This window comes from Manis pentadactyla, chromosome 5, assembly GCF_030020395.1.
Source record: "Manis pentadactyla isolate mManPen7 chromosome 5, mManPen7.hap1, whole genome shotgun sequence".
In the NCBI taxonomy this organism is placed as follows: Eukaryota; Metazoa; Chordata; class Mammalia; order Pholidota; family Manidae; genus Manis; species Manis pentadactyla.
The window spans coordinates 143,851,610-143,870,902 of record NC_080023.1 but is presented as its reverse complement, the minus strand read 5'-3'; the positions used below and the strand labels follow the sequence as shown (position 1 = coordinate 143,870,902).

General features: G+C 38.6%; 1 protein-coding gene across 1 annotated transcript in view; it reads right to left on the bottom strand.

Annotated features, from left to right (window-relative positions):
• HAO1 (hydroxyacid oxidase 1) overlaps positions 1–17,656 on the bottom strand; it is a 46,867-nt gene extending 29,211 nt beyond the window's left edge. The window contains exons 1-2 of the mRNA XM_036880099.2: positions 17,476–17,656; positions 11,058–11,209 (exon numbers count right to left, since the gene is read on the bottom strand). Coding sequence (XP_036735994.1) covers positions 11,058–11,209; positions 17,476–17,612 — 289 coding nt within the window. The 5' untranslated portion in view covers positions 17,613–17,656. The remainder of the gene's footprint in view (positions 1–11,057; positions 11,210–17,475) is intronic.
• Positions 17,657–19,293: the final 1,637 nt, after the last annotated feature.

Sequence of the window (19,293 nt, the reverse complement as noted above, 5' to 3'; positions counted from 1 at the left end):
AATTGCAGAGTAGATCTAATTGTAAAGAAGAAATTTGCAGAAGAAAAAATTTTAAATCCTTACTACATATTTGTTTCTCTAGTCTTTTGTCATGCAAATGTATGTATAATAATATGGAAATAAATGAGCTTAATATCATCCTTCACTATCACCTATAACCCCTCCATTCCACCCCAAAATGAGCTATGGGCTAATAGAAAACATTGCATTCTGTTTTAACAAAATAAGTTATCCTCACACCTACCCATAGTAAATTTTCTTACTGGTTAAGTCACTTGCCCTAGGGTGGGAATACGCTACAAGGGTCTGCAATAAACTGGCAGAGGACTGGGCATAGTTCTGCCTCCCAGATAACAATTCAATGAGCATTAACACAATTTCCTACAATATGGAACCTGTAATCACCTACTGACATTTACATCAACTCAGATATGAATGCCACCACCTCTGAGGTTGATGCAAATCCTAAACTCCAATGTACTGTGTTTTAATTGGGCTAGAACAGGTAAATAGCTTTGTAAAACAGCCAGTACTGGCAGAATCCTTCCCATGGCTAAGAAATACAATTGTACTTCTAGATTTTGGCAGGGTTTCACTTTATATCAAGCCTTAATGGAAACGTTTATATCTGATCCAGGCAATGTGGATGTGGAGGACAGAAGAGAGGAAACCTATCATGGACACTAAACCTATCTAGGGGACACTAAGTCTGCTGGTCCCAGTTGTTTAATTGAAAACTACTTTGTATACATCTCTCTCATTTATTTAGAATGCTTCTTCCTGCTTATTTCAGGGAAGCATCCTGGTATCAGCTCTCAGATCTTAGAGGGTCATCAGATGGAAATGATATTCGTGCCATATCTAACACTCTTTCATCTTTGAGGATTTAAACTGTGTGTTTGGCCGGGAACCACCAGGAGCTTTTATTCTGGCTCTGTTCCGGTGTTTCACAAGCTGTGATGTGCATAGGAATCATGTGGGGATGTTGATAAAATTTAGATTCTGATTCAGTAGGTCTGGGGTAGGGCCTGAGATTCTGCATTTCTAACCTGTCCTGAGTGGCGATGACTCTATTTTGAGAACAATAAGGTGGATATTTTCTTTCTCAAGGACTCACCCAAGTTAAGTAGATATGTCTGATGGCCTAAGGAAAGATAGGAATGTATAGAAAATGGGAGGGAGAAACATGGTGGTAGAGTACATAGCGGCTTGCTTGCGGCTTGCCAATTGCTAATAATGAATCTGTCTTTCCCCTCCCTTGGTGTCCCTCTGGAGAGCGACACTGCACATTTTCTTATGCATTCATCTCTTACTAGTTTTGAAGTCAGGCAATGAAACTGCATTACAGTAATAGCCCCTCAGCACACTTAAACATTGTTAGATCTATTTAATAACCTTGCATATCTGGGATTTGCCCAGCTTCCTAGATTTCAGATTCCAAGGGGAAAAAAAAATCATAAATAAATTAATTAATTAAATGGTAGAAGATAAGAAGAGAAAGAGGTTACTTAAAGCTAAGAAGGTACAGCTTATCAATTATGAAATAGCTTTTGAATGTTTAATGTCAGGTCCAAGCATCTTACACATAACAAATAAGATGCCGAATCGTCAAGTAAAACTAAAGTTCATCATGCTGGGCTTGACAGGGAAGGGAATTATCACACATCTGAGAATGGTGTTCATTCATAGCCATTACACAGCAACAGCCACAGAGGAAAATACAAACTATTAGTTATCAGTGGGAGTAAATGTCTATTATTTGGACACTAATTCATGTGGGGCAAATCATATACCCAGATTAGGGCAGAACAATTAAGCAATGTGCTCCTTTGGGTCCAAATTATTTCTTTGAAAATGGCTTTCCTTTATGGGAAAGGTGAGTTAAGTTTCCAAAATTATGTGTCTAAAGGAAAAGGGATAACATGATGAAAGAGCCTAACATTTATTTTAGGTACATTTGATTAAAGAGCTTCTGCAAAACTTAGTCACCAAAACAGCTGCACAGAAAATTCTGTTGAGAAAACGCATTCTGTCCCCTGCTCAGGAAGCCATTCTGTAATGTGGAAAATATGCGATGACAAAGTACTGAGCCGTGGTGTGATTCTGAACTCAGGGTGACATGCTGAAGTGCCTGCATATACATACACCCCAACATCCCCTGAGCATGTCAGCCTTTCTTCATGTGGAAACCATCACTATACTCATTCATTAAAGACACAAACAACATTATTGTCTGACTGTCTAAAATTACTATTGTGATTACTCAGAAGAATAATGTTCTGAAATCAGTAATCTAAGAGAAGAATAAAACGTCCACTACAATATGTGTGAAAAACTTAGAAGTGGCCAAACAAATCTTAACAATTCTAGGGGATGTAACCAATTTAAACACTGCCAAGAAAGGCCAGGGAACAAGATTTCATCTTTCTAGTGCTCCAGTGATGGTTTGTTGTCTGAATTTGGAGCATATAATCTTGAGCGATCACACTGTCACTATACCTCAAGAACTCCTTTTTACTGTGTGGAAATATTTTCATGGCACAGTTAGTCGCAATGACATCTTAGCTCTCCCTTCCTTGCTTCAATTTCACCTCAGGGCTCTGGGACAGAACTCTGCAATAGACCGTAACATTAGCTTTACTGTAATGATTCCCAGGGTATTAATCTGTCACTTTATTGAGCAGTCAGGTCCTGATGTAACTGGCATATCGCAAGGAAATCACACCACAGTGAGATGCCATTGAATGACAGTTTCAAGGAGTATCAAGTTCGCATGTGATGACTTCAATCAACCTCCCTCAGCTTAACAACCATGGTGTGGGGATAGGCATGTGAGCCTCTGATTTTCTACCTTCGCACTTTAATGTCATTAGGCACACTAATAATTTGAGAAGGAGCAATCTCCTACTCCCAAGAAAGCTGCCCAACAGCTTAAATTTTGGTGCAAAATCCTAGAAATCCTATCAATCTGATGTTGGTCTCTGACATAGCTACAGTCTAATTTTTTAAAAGCTGTATTTGATTAATGAAGTTTGTCTCATTGAAAAATGATTTCAATGCTGAATCTATCATGTTCTGAAAATTTTTATATAGGAATTATGCTCTTTTATATGTATCTATGCATATATATAGAGGTCCATAATCTTTTTATATGTATATTGTGTGTGTTGTGTGTATATGTATGTGTTTATGTATGTATGCACATACATGTAATGTGTATGAGTGTGTGTAGAACGAGTAAGTCCATCCACTTTTGATTGTTGGAAAAAAACATCTGAAACAAAATTGAGCTGAGTATATATGTTGAAAATAAAGGTGAGAAAAGTTGTGAATTGATTTTTTTTTAACTACAGGATGCAAAGAGCTTTTTCCTTCCAAATGTTTAAAAGACATAATTTGGAGAAAGTTTTAGTGAACTGTCCTTTCTCGTTTATCTGCCTAATTTTGTTTCTTCTCAGTAATAATGAATAAAATAATGGAAGAAGACAAACAAGTAGGTGAAACTCTAAAGTGAAACATGTTTTGGTTCAAACCCCATCTTAACCATTGATCAGCATAGACCTCGGTCAAGGGCATCCTTCCCCGCTGCTGAATGAGGAAAATGATAAACGAAAATCACCTCACAGGCCTACTGTGAGGATTAATGACAGGGATGCCAAATCCAAGGACCTGGTGCAAAAAAAGGCACTCACTTCAGAAAGAGTAAAAAGTTTCATTTAGAGTAAATCTGGTGCTTTTCCTGGATTTCGGTAAAATTGAGAATAATGGGGATATTTTCCTCACAGGTAAGCTGAAATGTATATCTACTCGGTCATCTAGTACAACACATAAATATATAAGTCAATAAAGCTTTCAAAAAATACATCGTTTGAGTCTGGAGCAAAGGAAATGACAATTTTTCTTGCTGAATGGTCTTTCACTCAATATTAAGGTTGATCACTTAATCTCGGAAAATCCAGAAAATTCAACAGCTAAAGCTCTCACCTACACCCTAATTCAGTTCTTTGGGGTCTGTATGGCTCTTTGTGTTACTCCACAATCTGTTCCACCTGCACCTTAATAGGTGGTCAAATCATAGCTGAGTCCCAAAACTTCACTTTGGAATGTTCTAGCCTTTTAGGCTCTAAAAGAAAGTGTTTAGATTTAATGGTTTTATGGCCCATCAAATCCTGTGTGGTAGCCTCTAATTGCATCCAGGGGCAGGAATTTCTTTAAAAAAAATTTTTTTTGACAGTTTAATAAGAATTTGCTAATATGCTGAGCATTCCTGGAACGCATTAAGTGGGTTTTAATTTCTCTCCATTTGAGGTCCCAGCACTCCCTCATGTGGTCCTTGTCCACATAACAAGTCAGAGCAAAAGGATAAATGAATATTTAATCATTTTTTTCCTTTTCATTTCCCATGTTTAAATGTAGCAAAAGAGCTAATGTAGCTCCACGGAGGATGAAATAAAATTTTATTACGGCCATTGTGCATAAAACCAGAGAGCTTTCCACGATAATGTTCTAAAAGCCTAAGTGGAATATTAAGCATTTTATTAATTGGCTCTTTGAGAAGTCAGAGATGCTCTACTTATATTGCAAGATGGGAATTTAACCTAATGAGACCACCTCTCTTATATGCTACTAGTATTTATTTATTATTGCTATTTCCTTCATCATGTTAAATATTTGCAGAAATGATTCTGTGTTCATCCTTGCAGCTTATATGAAGGATAAAACTTTAAAAATCTAATAGAGTTTCAAATGGATGTGGCATCATAGGTAGAGGTATTTGTATGACTGTTCAAATATTATGACAGTATCAGTTATTAAAATGTTGACTGAGCCCTCTACTGCAATAAATCTCTAATTCATAACACAATGTACAGCAAACTGCTCTCCACTCGGTGTTGCCCTGTTATTTTCCTTCCATCTTGAAAGAGTTTTAGGAGTTCTAATATTTGTTGTTTAACATTCAAAACAATTGTTAAAATTTTCCACCTAAAGCATTATTTATGCTCCTAAGTTTTGCACAAGGCTCACGTTTCCTAATGAGTTTCATATTCTGTGGCTTATTCTATCCTTTCAAAACTAAAAGGATAAAACTATAAAAACATAGAAAGTTTGCAGTTACTATTCCAAGACTGTAACATAGAGCTTGTTTTAGGGGCTGGCTGCAGTTGGTAACATTTGGGAAAGTCAGTAACTGACCAGGATGGTATAGACAGCATTGCATAAGTGATTAATAACCTGGAGCATGGTATTTAACCTCTCTAAGCCTCAGTTTCTGTAGCCATAGGATTTAGAGAAACAGCCTTAGGGCTTTGGACTCACACATTTGAAGATGGTAGTAAGAGATAGACAAGTTAATGACTGCAAATTGCCTGGCACAAATTCATTGTTCAATAAATAAATAATAATTTTTCACAAGAGTTTGAGGTATCACCTTTTACATTTATGTAGCACTTACTGAGCATATATTTATGTCTTCAGCAAGATCCAGAAATAAACACATATCTGCTTGCTCTCATCTATTCCAAGAATGCAGTTATGAGAAATGAAAATCAAATGCACATAAACCCTCACACGACTGTATTCTCCAGGGCTGGCATGAAAGATAGAAGGTAGAGGAAAGAGGAGGGATTTCAGAAATTTAAGGACAGGCAGTTCTCTTCTCTGAATGTTCCCTTTTTGTATTTGAAAAAATTACAAATGGGGACAAACCACTTTTTCATATACTGAAAAAAAAATTGCAAATATCTTCTATCCCTGATGGGAATTTTCTGATTTTGTTTTTCGAGTTTTCTCATTGTGGAGGTTTTTCCTTGTTTCTGTCTTAGCAGCAGAACTCCTTTAAAGAACTGTCCTTTGAATCCCAACATGTGACACAGTAGCTGTGTGCACGGTGATGCACCAAACCTTCCTAAGCAACCTAGGAAAAATCCCCACCTCCTCAGAACTGGGTAAGCCAACCACTCCTCTTGGTTAAGCAGCTCACTTTATCAATGAGGAAATGTAATCCTCCTAGAGAGTGCAAATGACCTGCCACAGAAATGAAACTAGAAATGAAACTAGTCAGTGGTGAATTTCCACATAAATCAGATGTCCCAGCCTGACACCCCAGGGGACAGTAGGAGCCCACAAAAAGTATTTACTTTGGCCCACACATTGTTGCCCCAAACAGTGTTTTAAAGAATTCTGATTTATTTGCCAAGATATAAAAACCAGGAGATTACACATAAAAATCAAGGTTTTGGCTTCTCTTCAGTTTTTGAAGTTTTGGCACCACCACATCCTCATTCCTTTGGGGCAACAGCTAGCTGGCCTAAGAGGTGGCTGCCCCCTTAAAATGGAACCTGCAATCTCAGGTTCACTCAGTCTCCACCATCAAGCTTGGATTGTTGTTTTCTTAACGTCATCCCTCTTTGGAGATTTGTGTTACCAGTCTGACCTTTAAAGCCATTTCTTTTTGACTGCATAAAGCCATTTTCTTTGACGGCATTAAACTTAAAACAAAAATATCTTTAGCAAAGTAAAAAGAGGCTTTCATTCCCACTAAAATGTAGACAGATGTACTTTTTTGAAAGTCAGTTTTTTATGTGGAAGGGAAAGATCTGGGGGACTTTGGACTCTGAGGGACCAATAAAATGTATACCCCATTTTGGGAAGTTTTTCCTAGCATTTGTCTCATGTGATCCTCACAAGAACCCCTAGAGGTAAGAGCTTTTATTCAACTAGGCTTACCAGATACAGCAAATAAACATAGATATTCAGTTATAAGTGATTTGCAGTTTTTCTGAAACTCAGATATAACTGGCTCCCTGTATTTTATTGTCATCTTGAAAATGGAGAAAGAGTAGTTCCGTTGGTCGCTCTGAAACCACCCAGCTGTTCCAAAGGTAGACCTCTGTTCTTGGGCCCGTTGGTCCTGGGGATGTGTTCCACAGCGGTGAGAAGAAAGGCCAAAAGACCCTTGAAGCAGGACTCTGAGGACATCTGGAGAGCCAACTGGGAATGTGAGACTGTGGTATGGTGGCAACTTTCAGAACTTTCTGGATGTTCATTCTAAATTTTTCAAGCCGGACCATTCCCTGATCTGAATGACCTTCACCTACTTTTACTGACCAGGCTGATGGGGATGCTTTCTGCAGAGAGCACTGCTAACTAACCCCTGTCCTCTGAACTTGGCCTCACCTTCTTCTAATTGGGGGCTACAGCTCTGGAAACAGAAAATCTTGATTAGGAGCCAGATAATCAAGAGGGTGGGAAAAAATGACCTTCACAACAACTTCCATAGATTTCACCATCTCCTCAAGGATCAGGCTTGCTTGAGAGAGGATTTCCATGTTTTGAAATTATAGGGTAAATTGAGTATCAGCTGCATAATTCCCATGTGAATTTTTCTGAGTTTTGAGAAAAAAAGCAATCACTACCAAACAGAAATGTCCTTATACTCTTACTTAAATTTGTGTGTGGCTATATATAATCTTCAGCTAGCCATTATCTGGTTTGCATTTTTGCAGAAGCCAACAATGAGACAAAAATAGGAGTGCAGGCTTTTAATGGGGGTGATCCCAAGGCGAGCGGAAGGAGTAGGAAAGTGAGAGAAGGATGGGAAGGCAGTCAGTGAAGGGTGTGCAATAGGCAGGTAACTTCTGAAGGCAGAGAAGGATCAATCCCACTGAAGAACACTAGGTGATAATATTTAGAAAGTGCCTTAGTTACCCTGAGCAAATAGAGCTGAAGTATTTATCCATTAACACTGTATCATTAGCTGAGGGGTCCCCTCCAACTCACCCACCCACAACCAACCCATCCATCAGCTTCTGTTGCCAGAGAAAATGGGTCAGGCAAAAAGTTGCAGGTTCTGGTAGAAATGATAAATAACAAAGGAGGATATTCAGAGTATGAAGGGCAACTGCTCCAGGCATATATGCTTTCCTTCCAAGTAACCTATCTGCCCTACAGCCAAAACATATCAATCAAGGAATACTCCTGGTTACGAGCTGATCACCACAGTCTTTCAGGATTTATCTAAACATTAAATAGGCTATCAATCCATAGCTGGTAACTGTAACATAGCAGAATATATTTTAAATGTTGAAATCCTTGATGGAGGTTTTTACTATAAATCTGCTTATAAACTGATATTCCATACAGAAACCTGATCCAGGAACTTAGATTCTCCAGGGCAGTGTGTACAACCTATCTCCGTGTTCTGTGTCACCACACTGTCTTTGCTTTATCTGTTCTACTTAATCCTGATGTCTGTCATGTATCTCACTTTCCTGGGGGCTTGCTTTGCATGCACCAAAGCCATAAATTAATAACTTTTAGGGGACTGTAATTGACAGATAATGGCTTCCCCCTCATGACATTTGATGGGATTTTCTGGCTATTAAAAGCAACACAAGGTAGTGAGCCAAGACTACATAGATATGAATCCCTGTCTGTCACTTATGAGTGTGATCCTGGGCAACTTACTCATCTGCTGTGTGCCTCAGTTTCTCATGTGTAAAATGGGCTTAATAATAGTACTATTCTTTGGGGTCCTCCAAGGATTGGATGCTTTCATACCTGTAATATATTTAGAATGTGCCTGGAACATGGTAATTGCTTCTTAATGTTTATAGATATATCTAGAGGAATACTCCAGCAGGTGCTTAATAACACCTCATGGTTAGTGCCAGGAGGAAGTAATGTTGGATAAAATAATCCTGCACATGCTATCCACTTAGTTTCCATGCAGGGTTTCTTCTTATTTTTCTTTCCACCCCATCCCCCCAAAAATAAGGAGTCCTAATCATGGAACCATTGGGGTAAGGTGGAAAGAAAGTCTGTCATTTACTTACTAGGGAAACCTGCTTTCTCTGGAACTCTGGCTCTTTGCCCACAAAATGGGGACAGTGACAACTGTCAATATCAAATAAAGTAACATATAGATACATAAATAATTTGCAGGCTTCAGGGTACTGAACCAAGTGAGCTCTGTTTATTGCACCCCCCGTTTTGTTTTTACCTCCTCTCCTTCATTTCCATTCTTTGCACGGTCCCTTCTCCATTTTTCTCTCCTCCTTTAGGTTCGTTTCTTTTTGTTTCCTTCTTACAAAATAATTCAAAGGAAATTTTATAAATATGGACCCAAAATAAGAAGAATACAAAGACAGGAATAATCATTCATAAATAAATACTTGTTAAATGTAGTCTGCAATCTTTGTCTTTAAAAATAAGTGTATTTTGGGACCTTACTATTGTTTGTAACTGATTATTAAAAATTAATATATTGCAACATCTTTCCATACCACTATAATCTTTTCTATGACATGATTTTTTAAAATTTTATCCCATTTTTAATGTGCTCAACTTTTGCAGTGAGTCTCCAATTATGGGACATTTGGGTGCTTTTTGTCAACTTTTCTTTCATTAAAAATAACAAATGCATCAAAATCTTTGCAGAATTCTCATTCCTCAAAAACGTAATTATCAACTTGGAATTCATAGAACAGATGTTACAGCATTAGGTGGAATTCACATTTTTAAAGCTTTAATACATACACCATCCCAAATTATTTTCTAGAAAGATATTTCACTTTACACTCTTCCTCTCAGCATTTGAAAATGCACATTTTCCTTCCAACCTCATCACACTGTATAATCTTAAACTAATAATTTGATATTCAGAAAATAAAGGATATAGAATAATTTACATTTATTTGATACTTAGTGAAATTGAATACTTTTCATATATTAGACGTTTTTATGTCTCCATTTGTAAATTTCCCACAATTGCCTTTTTGTTATTTTATCTATGTCTTTTTTCCACTTATATCTTCTGCTCTTTTTGGGGTTATATATTATTTTATTATTCAAATATGAGGGCTCTTTACATACAGAGGACAATAACCCTTTGCAATCTCATAATTTTTTAATTTTTTTTTTAGTCTGTCATTTTGTTTTCAATTTTATAGAAATTTGAGAGCATGGAGATTTCCATTTTTTGTGTTGATTTGTTTGTTTTTGTTTTAATGTTTGTTGTCTATGGCACACTTGGGAAGGCTTCTCTTATTCCAGCCCTTTCTGTACCCATATTTCAGAATTACTTCAGACAAATGGCTGGGGCCACACACTTCTCTGTGTGTGGTCCTAGTACTAGGGAAGCCCCAGGCTCTAACCTATGTCTGTCCAGCACAACCTCCCATGTCATGCTGATATCTCTGGCAGAATTCTGTGGAAAGACCTGAATTTCCTACCCTGCTTAGCAATCAAAGGAAGTCAGATAGAATTCACTCCCAGTGTTTATAGGAGTTTCTGAAGCAGAATGTGGGGAAATTTATCCCTGTGCATACCCTTTCCAATGTTCATAGTTCCTAGAGGATTGGGAGTTCATAAATTAGCCCTAGTAAGGAATTTCTTTACATCATATTTGAATTTCTCATCACTCACTCAGTTAGAACATATTCTATTGGGTAGTTAGAAATGTCCTACTGGGGATATAACCTATTTGTAGAAAAGAATCATGGATCAGAACGATGGCAGAAAACCCAATACTGGGTCATTGCACTGGCCTCCACTGTGAGAAGCACATGAGTCTGGGGAGCAGGAAGGGTTTTGAAATACAGTAGCCACAAGGTTGAACACCATCTCTGCAACTACCTAGGCTGTATGACCCTGGGTGAGTCAGTTTCTCAAACCTCCATTTTCTGAGATGTTGGTCTTACTACTCACAATAGAACCAAATGTTATTGAGCCACTACTTGGTGCCAGGCAGTGCTATGCACTTTCTATGTGTGAACTCATTGATTCTTCACAGTAACCCAAGAAGGTAGATGCAATTCTTATTCTGTTTTACAGCTGATCAAACTCAGGCACAAAGAGTACCTTGCCCACAAAAAGCCAGCCAGCCAAAAAGCAAAGGAGCAGGATGTACAAGAACAGGCACTTGGGTGGCAATCAATGATGAGCTTAATTTGGGGGAGTGTAAAAACATCCAAGGAAGTGCTTGCTTGATGAATACAGAGTAAGGAGTCACCAAATGTTAGCCCTCTTCTGTCCCTTCCGGGGCACTTTCTGCCTACCTCTAGCAGTTGCGAGCTCCCCATCCACGTGAGCCATGCACTGCATGGCCGTAGCCCCAGCACATATTGGCATGCTGATTCTCTGCCCCAAAACCGAAGATGACAGGTCTATTCCAGCAACATTCCTGAGCATCCGTGGATACAGCTTCCATCTAGAATTTTAAAAAGAAAGGTTTTACTATTCCAAAAGCATGACCAAAGCTTTGACATTATGTTAAAAAGAGAAAAACATCTCATAGTTTTTACATCCAGCAAATTACTTGACAAAGGTAAGGAAAAGAGGCAAATTTAATGTTTGCTAAGATGGAAAGTTAACAATAAGATACTAATGAATTTCGTAAGCCATTTTCTCAGTAAGGTATAAGCAACACATAGTAGAATTCCCCCATTTGAGTGTACAGTCTTGTGTGCTTTAACAAATGCATATAGTTGTGAACTGCCCCATTAACATCTAGGACAGTTTAAGCACCCTGAAAAATTTTCCTGTTTCCTTTTGTAGTGAAACTTTTCCCTCAACAATCCCCTAACAACTGCTAATATATTTTTTGTGTGTGTATCATTTCTCTTTGTAAGAATATCGTATAAATGGAATCATATAGCATGTAACCTTTTCAGTCTGGCTTCTTTCACTTAGCATAATGCATTTGAGATTCATCCACATTGGTGTTTGCATGAATAGTTTGTTCCTTTTGATTGATGAATAGTATTCCATTGTATGGAGGCACCACGGTTTGTTTATCCGTTCCCAACTAAGAGATACTTGGAATGTTTCCAGTTTGTAGCAATTATAAATAAAACCACTATAAACATTCACTCCAAAATTTTTATGTGACCATAGCTTTCATTCCACTTCCTCCAAGCCATTTTGAAGGTGGAATACAAAGACATGAAGATTAGACTATAGTTTAAGATCTGTCTACTTTGTCTTTTTTAAATATGTATTACAGACAGTAGCTTCAGACAATTACTTTTAAAATTATAATGTAGTCTCTTTAAAATCCTTAAGCTGAATTCTATATCCATTGAAGTGTGATGATGAGGAAAGATAATATTTTTTTTAATTTAATAGAGCATTTTCCTCAAACATGTTGTTTGGCAGAGACTGGACTTTTCACTTAAAATTTTTTTGATTCCTGAATATTATCTCAAATAACATTTTTTTCAATTCTTTCAGGTCGTAATGAAAACTACCAGCAAACCAACAACAAAAAAATGTCCTGTAAAATTTACAGGAGAACTAGTTCTCTTTCCTCTCAGCAAAATTTATATCTCCTATTTGTTCAGGATTTTTCTACTCCTCAGTAGTAACTGATTAAAACTAAAGAAAATAAAGCCCTATTTCTAATGAACACAAAGACAATAGTGTGTAGGCACACACACACACCTAACCAGCACTCCCCTTTCACTAGCTGAACTTAGCACTGCTTCCAGAGAGATCGAGATTTTTAGTTAATACAGCGAAGTGTGATTTGGGAATGGAGTCACCATAATAAATTGAACGTCCAAAGCCTTAATTGAAGCCTACTTCCTGCAGCGGAAGGAGAAATTCTGCCTTCATGTTGCTTTGTGGAACAGTTAAGGGTCTGTAATCCAATCCTTCCCTACACAATAAAGTGAAAACAGCTAGCCCCTGGAAAGCATAATAAAGAAGTTTTACTGTGCGATTTCTCTGCAGTTCCTTTGAACATCATAATTGTCATTATTTTCTGTCACACCACATGATCTACCGCTGGAAGTCTTTTCTTCTCGACTGACCCTCACAGCGTGGTTCTTTGATCTCCATTTTGAAGGGGGAGAGGCAGAAGCCTTGAAGAGAGTTTTTATTACCAATTATCTCTAAGTGTATTATTAGAATGAGGGAAAAAGATTTTAATAGCAGTCGCTCGCATGCTGGCCTTGGAAGGCATTAATATTTACATAGAGCTGAGGAAACAATGAAAGCTTTTATGAAGAGCACACGGAGCCGCGGGGCATCAGCTCTGTGTGTGTGTGTGTGTGTGTGTGTGTGTGTGTGTGTGTGTGTGTGTGTGTGCCGCGGGGCATCAGCTCTGTGTGTGTGTGTGTGTGTGTGTGTGTGTGTGTGTGTGTGTGTGTGTATGTCTGCCTGACTGTCTGTCTGAGAGGCAGAAAGGACATTTTCAAATCTCCAATTCCCATTTATAAATAGGCAAGGCGCAATCCTATCTCCAGGCAGTAGCTTTAGGCTTGTCCACATGGTGGCGCAGTTCCTTTAATAACGGTGTGTTTTGCTTCCCCTTACACATTTTCTGTTCTGAGGATGACATTACAGACTTGTCAACCAGTGCACAAAATGCAATTCTCAGGCAAAATTAGGTAAGAGCAATGGAGTGGGAAATGGATTTTCTCAAAAAGTCCTCCACGTTTTGATATTTTCCAAAGGGTAATTACCGCAATCTTATCAGGTCGTTCCAATAGCTTTCCCCACCTGACCCCACCCCCAATCTGAGTGATCTTCCCAAATTCTGCGTAAAATAATAGCTGACTATATATAACCTTGGATTGTGCTTTAATGGGACCTCGACTTTGGAAAAAGCATGTGAGGGTTGCCAAAACAATTGAACCAATGAATAAGAAACCTTTTTCAAAGAATGGAAAAAAAGATGCCTGAGCAAAGGAAGTGGGGAAAGGTGGGAGTCCTTTCACAGGGCTCATAATGCACACTTCACATTTCAACAAGGGCCTCAAATTTAATTAATCAAAAAGCCAAGTGATGTCCACACTCCCTAAGACAGGGTACTCCATTAAAGGAAGACAGTTACCACATAACTTTAAAGCTGTGTGCGGTGACTGAATCTGAATACCACCAATTGAGCACAGTAAATGAGTGTTGTATAAGTTCTGTAAGATGATCATATTGCATTCCAATTTCCCCACATTTGTTTTTTATTCTAAGAACTTAAAACACATAAAATACATGCATATATGTACGTAAAATATACCACAACTTTTGTAATCTTATTTTTACCGTTCATTATAATATTGTGCGACTTTAAAACATTTAACTAGGTTACTATCAGCCTCTGAATCACCCTAGTAAAAGGAAGAGGCTGGTAGGCATTGAAGTCTGAAAAAGGCATAGCATGGTAATTAACCATATTTAAACAGTCAAACCACTTTTTGATTGTCTTGGTGTGTAGGTAGGCTTCAGAAGGCCCAAGAACATCCTGAAATGGCATGTGTGTGTGTGTGTGTGTGTGTGTGTGTAGGTTTGTCAATATTTGTCTGGATAAACAAGCACAGCTTTGGGGTCCAATACAGGTAGGATGGGGGAGGGTGGAGGGAGAAGGAGAGAAGAGGAGAAAACAGAGCTGGGATATCTGGGATATGAAACCTCTTCCCATGTGAATCTTCAAAAGCAAGAGACAATTAGCTGCTTTTCATAACACAAGAGCAAAAAGCAGCGTCCACCTATTGGGCACACTAGCTGAATGATCCTGTGACATTTACACCCATGAGAATATAGAAAATGCCACCAATGAGTTTATATTGCTTCTCAAATATGGAAATGAGAGAATGATAGCACTTTTACCATCTGTTATTGAAAAGAAAACCATGCAATTTTCAGTGTAAGTGATGCAACAGGAAAAAGAAGAGCTTCATTTCCTAATATCATCAGGACTTCTAAACACCCAAATGGTAGAATTACTTTCCAACAATGACAATTTCACAAGAAGCCACAGAACACACACAGGCTGTGTTTTAGAAGGATACACTGAGTTAATGTGTAAGAGACACAAAGTTTGTTTTTTAATCAACTCCAATCAGGTCAGACCATGCAAACTGTAGCAAACTGATATTTGCTCTATTCTTGTGGTGTTTACAACAGGAAACAATGTTCTTTTGTGTGGTCCCATTTGTTTGACTTCATTTGTCTTTTGCATTTTATTTTTAATTTTCATTTATTTTATTTTATATTTAATTTTTTAGTCACAACCATAATAGAGTCCCAAGTCTTATCCAGAAATGTCTCCAAGCAACTGCTGGGTCATGTAAGTAAACCATGCCCCCAGAACTCCAAAATGTGGTGGTCAGAGTTGAATGCTGAGATAAAAGCTGTCTCTGTGAATGACCCTTTATTGCACTTATAGGAGGGGAAGGTATACACATTTCATAAATGTCTTTTAAAATACACTGGCACTGTGTCATAGCAGGTTATCTGAGGTTTGGTCATTCTGCAGTATTTATTTGAAAAGAATGAGAGATTTCAGATTCATCTCCTTCGTTCCATCCATACAGAGCCACCACAACCCTGGAAGAAAATGCATTCTTAGTTTCATGTGACCAGCTCGATGATACAGGGTGAGGAATGAAAGTTCACCTAGCAAGTTATACAGCAAAAGAGGAATGAAAATCTCACATAGGCAATGCCTCCTAATGTTTGCTGCAATAAAAACTCCTCAAGTGGTTGATAGTAAGAGTTTCAGCCACCCTCCAGAGAAAGTTGACTAATCCATAGATTTTCCCTTTTAAATCTGAACAGAGAAAGGTGACATTGCAAACTCATTCTCATGATCTGTGTCCTGTCCCAAAGTTACTCAGTACATTGATAGCCGGGGAATGCTCAGTGGAGTCCTGTGTCTTTCACACAAGGAAAGTCACTCACACAGGAGTCACTCACCCAGCTCACAATCTGGAAGTCACCACAGGCTTTTACATCTTGCAAAGTGTGTAGAATTTCTAGGGTTGCAGAGGTAGGTGGTCTGTCTGTTTTGCTGTACCCCTTTACTTCCTCTTTGAGGCCTTCACTGGGCCAATTGTTTTGGAATCATTTTGCATCAGTTCAACCCACCAGCATTATGGATGCCAAAGATCAGTGTGCATCCACTGGAGTGTGAGCTCCTGTGGACAGGAATTGTGTCTGGCTCACTGCTCTGTCCTCAGCATATAGGACAGAGTTCAGCCCACAGAGATTCCTAATTAAGTATCAGTTAATGAACTAGTGTTCAGAGAAGGGGGCTAGAGGGTAGATGAGGAAGGCTATATATAAGTGGAATGGGTGGTCACCTGAGCATGTGACCTGAGGAATGCAGAGACACCCACTCCATCAGCTTGTCAAGGGCCTGACATTTCCTTAGTTTAAATAACCAGTTTGGGCTAAAGTATTGTTTTCAGGAGACTACTAATAGGCAAACCACATTACCTAGTGAACAGTTGCTATGGGTCCAAGAAGGGGCATCTTACAAGAGCAGAAAACTTTGAAGGGGCCCAAAATGTTAAATAATAATGGAAAAGGCATTCAGAATTTTAAGCTCCTCCACTCTCAGCCAGCTTTTTCCTTTCCATGGCTCTTTCAGGATTTTTTGAGTTAATTTAAGTTCCAGGGAAGATCTGAGACAAAGTCAAGGCTTTTAGGGGCTTGGAGAAGCCCCACCCTTTGCCCCAGTCTCAGGTTCCTATGGATGAATTGGTGCCGCATGCCAGGGACCACCTTGGTTAGAATGATTTCATTTTTTCCAGTTTATATACAGAAAAGTGATCTTGAGAGATGTTACTCCAGACTAAAGAAGAAATCAAAAAGGCAGATTCTTTCCCATGGATAATTTCTGCTTTTTTTTTTAAGCATATCACCATCAGTGAGCATTCACAACCCTCATCAGCTTTACTAAAGGCTATCATGTAAAATGGATAAGCCTGGAAGAGTATGATGTATTGAGGGCTCTCCTCCCCTACCCCAGCAAATAAACTGTTTTTTGTAACTGTGGAGAGAAAAAAAACTCCTTCAAAGTTATTTTGTTTCTTATTTTTATTACAAACAGAAAACATAAACCATGACACCCACCATCTTGTGCTTTGAAATATGAAAGTCAAGGGAAAATTAATTTGGGGAAAGAGATGAAGCGCTTTGGAGGACAGATGAAACAGCAAAGTTGATAGATTAACATCAGATAGACAAATGAAAAATCTGAAGTGAAAGTTTAGACAACAGTAATCAAAGTGAGTGATCATGGAAAGCCAACAGGATGGAAACATAGGAGGCAACAATTCGATCTGATTTGACCAGATAAGGTGGCTATCTTGTATTTGATGCTGTTTCCACACAGTAAACACAGACCCTCAGTATCAGACTCAGAAAATGGATTCTTTTCCCACTATCACTACTTATCAGAATGTATCACTATTTTTATATGTAGTGAGATTAATTATCCACATAATTCCCAGTGAGGAAAATTAGGGTTGGTTTTTTCCAGCCAACTGTTCAAGATTCCTAGGCTTGGATGATTTTTAAACAATTTAAATTAAAAGCCCAAGATTACTCACAGCCTGAGAATTCTCCCCCTCCCTAGATTGTATCTAAGCAAATAATTTCACATCATCAACATTCGAACTAGGAGATCTTATTTTGGTAGAATGCCTTCATGTAATTTTAAAACATGATGTAAAAGTTAAATTTTCTTACCTGGAAAATGCTGCAACATTATCAGCCAAGGTTTCCTGATCATTTGCCCCAGACCTGTAATAGTCATAAATAGACTTTGGAAGTACTGATTTAGCGTGTTGTTCATAATCATTGATACAAACTAGCTGGGGGAACATCTTCACAGGTGATCACCACCCCAGGTCTTTTTTTTTTTTTTCCCTGCACTGCCTTCTACATCCTGACAATTCCATTATTTGTCAATTATTAACAGGCTTCCCCAAGGATCAGATTTAGTTCTCTGACACATTAGGTGAGCAAACATATGCTTAGACTTTGAAATTTCATTTGCAGCCGTCTGCCAAAGAAGAGCTACCTCTAAGCCACAAGAAGTTAGGGTTGATGAGGCATTAAGAGGGGATTAATTATCTGTCACATTAAAAAAGGCAGATAAATGAGTCAAAAATGAACAACTTCAGAGTAGTATTTGCATGGAATCACTCCTGGCTCTGCTCTAAGGCTGTTGCTTCCACACAGTATGTACCTTTGCTCTTTGCTTGGTACCCAGAGTGGGCTGCCCACTCATTTTTCTTCCACATTTGGATCATGCACATATCATGTGACAAAGAGCTCATGAAATGAATGGGTATCCCATAAATACAGGTGTCTACCCAATATGAAATTCGGCTGATTATAAACCTTTGGCTTTAACAGGGAACATGAAGGCCAAATTAACAGCTAATTCTTTTAAAAATCTTATCTGGCACTGGAAAGGATGTAGGCAGGCGTCATTCCAAAAGACCTTGTGGTCTCAATCTAAAATTTCACTGCATCATGGAATACCTGGGGAAGATGTGTATTAATAAGACATGATTGAGAAAACAATGGTTCTGACATCAGTCAGACCTGGGTCTCAGTCTAGGAGCCTTCACCTAAAGCTACTCACCAGCTGTTCAGCAGCTGAGTTCCAACTGCCTACATCCGAAGGCATCTGTAGACTGTTTCCTTGAGCTTGGAGCTTGCTTTTCCACCCACATGGCACGCTAAAGTGCTGTGGAATCATTGTCCCAGAGAACAACCCTCAAGCAAGGACTTGAGAGAGTTGGTTTTAAATACCTTCTTGCCAATGGGTTTCAGCTCCAGGCAAGTTTGCTATGGTTTCAATGTGACCAAAGAATGACAGTAGAACGTTGTTGGGGTGACAGGGTTTATCATCCGGCTTGTTCTCCCAGCGGTAGGTTGGGCACTAGCATCTCTGCCTCCACCCAGAGCACTGGGCCAACTCTCTATACAGCGCAAGAATAGCTTATTACCTAGGGTGTGGAAGCAGTAACCTAGCAACAGGCCAGTTACATCAAGTGGTTTAAGTTCAGTGAGGATCCTGGCCATAGGAATGCCAACTTCCCCACAATACCCCAGCTCCCTGACTCCTCTGCTGGTTTGCTCCTGGATGTATAGTCCACACCATGGGCTCCAGTTGCCTACAGCATTAGCTGGGCTGATAACCTGCCCTGTATTAGCTGCCTTCATTTCCAGTCTCACTTCCCTGATCCTTAATTTGATAAAAAAGCTTTATGTTGGTAGATCAGCATTGAATTAGTTTTATTCCAAAAGTTCACAAAATGTTTACTTTTTGCATCAATATGGTGATAGGTAACATGACATGTAAAATTGCTTTTGGAATGTGAGAATCTGTTAATATAATAAGGGAGTCCTAAAAAAAAAAAAACAGATTTCATAGTTAACAAAAATCACTGTGAAAGTTGATCTAAGGAATCTTAACTGCTGCTAACAACTGATTCAAAATTTGCAGATTAAAGCCTGACCTTTGTCTTGCCTGAGGGTTTCAGCCCCCGGCAA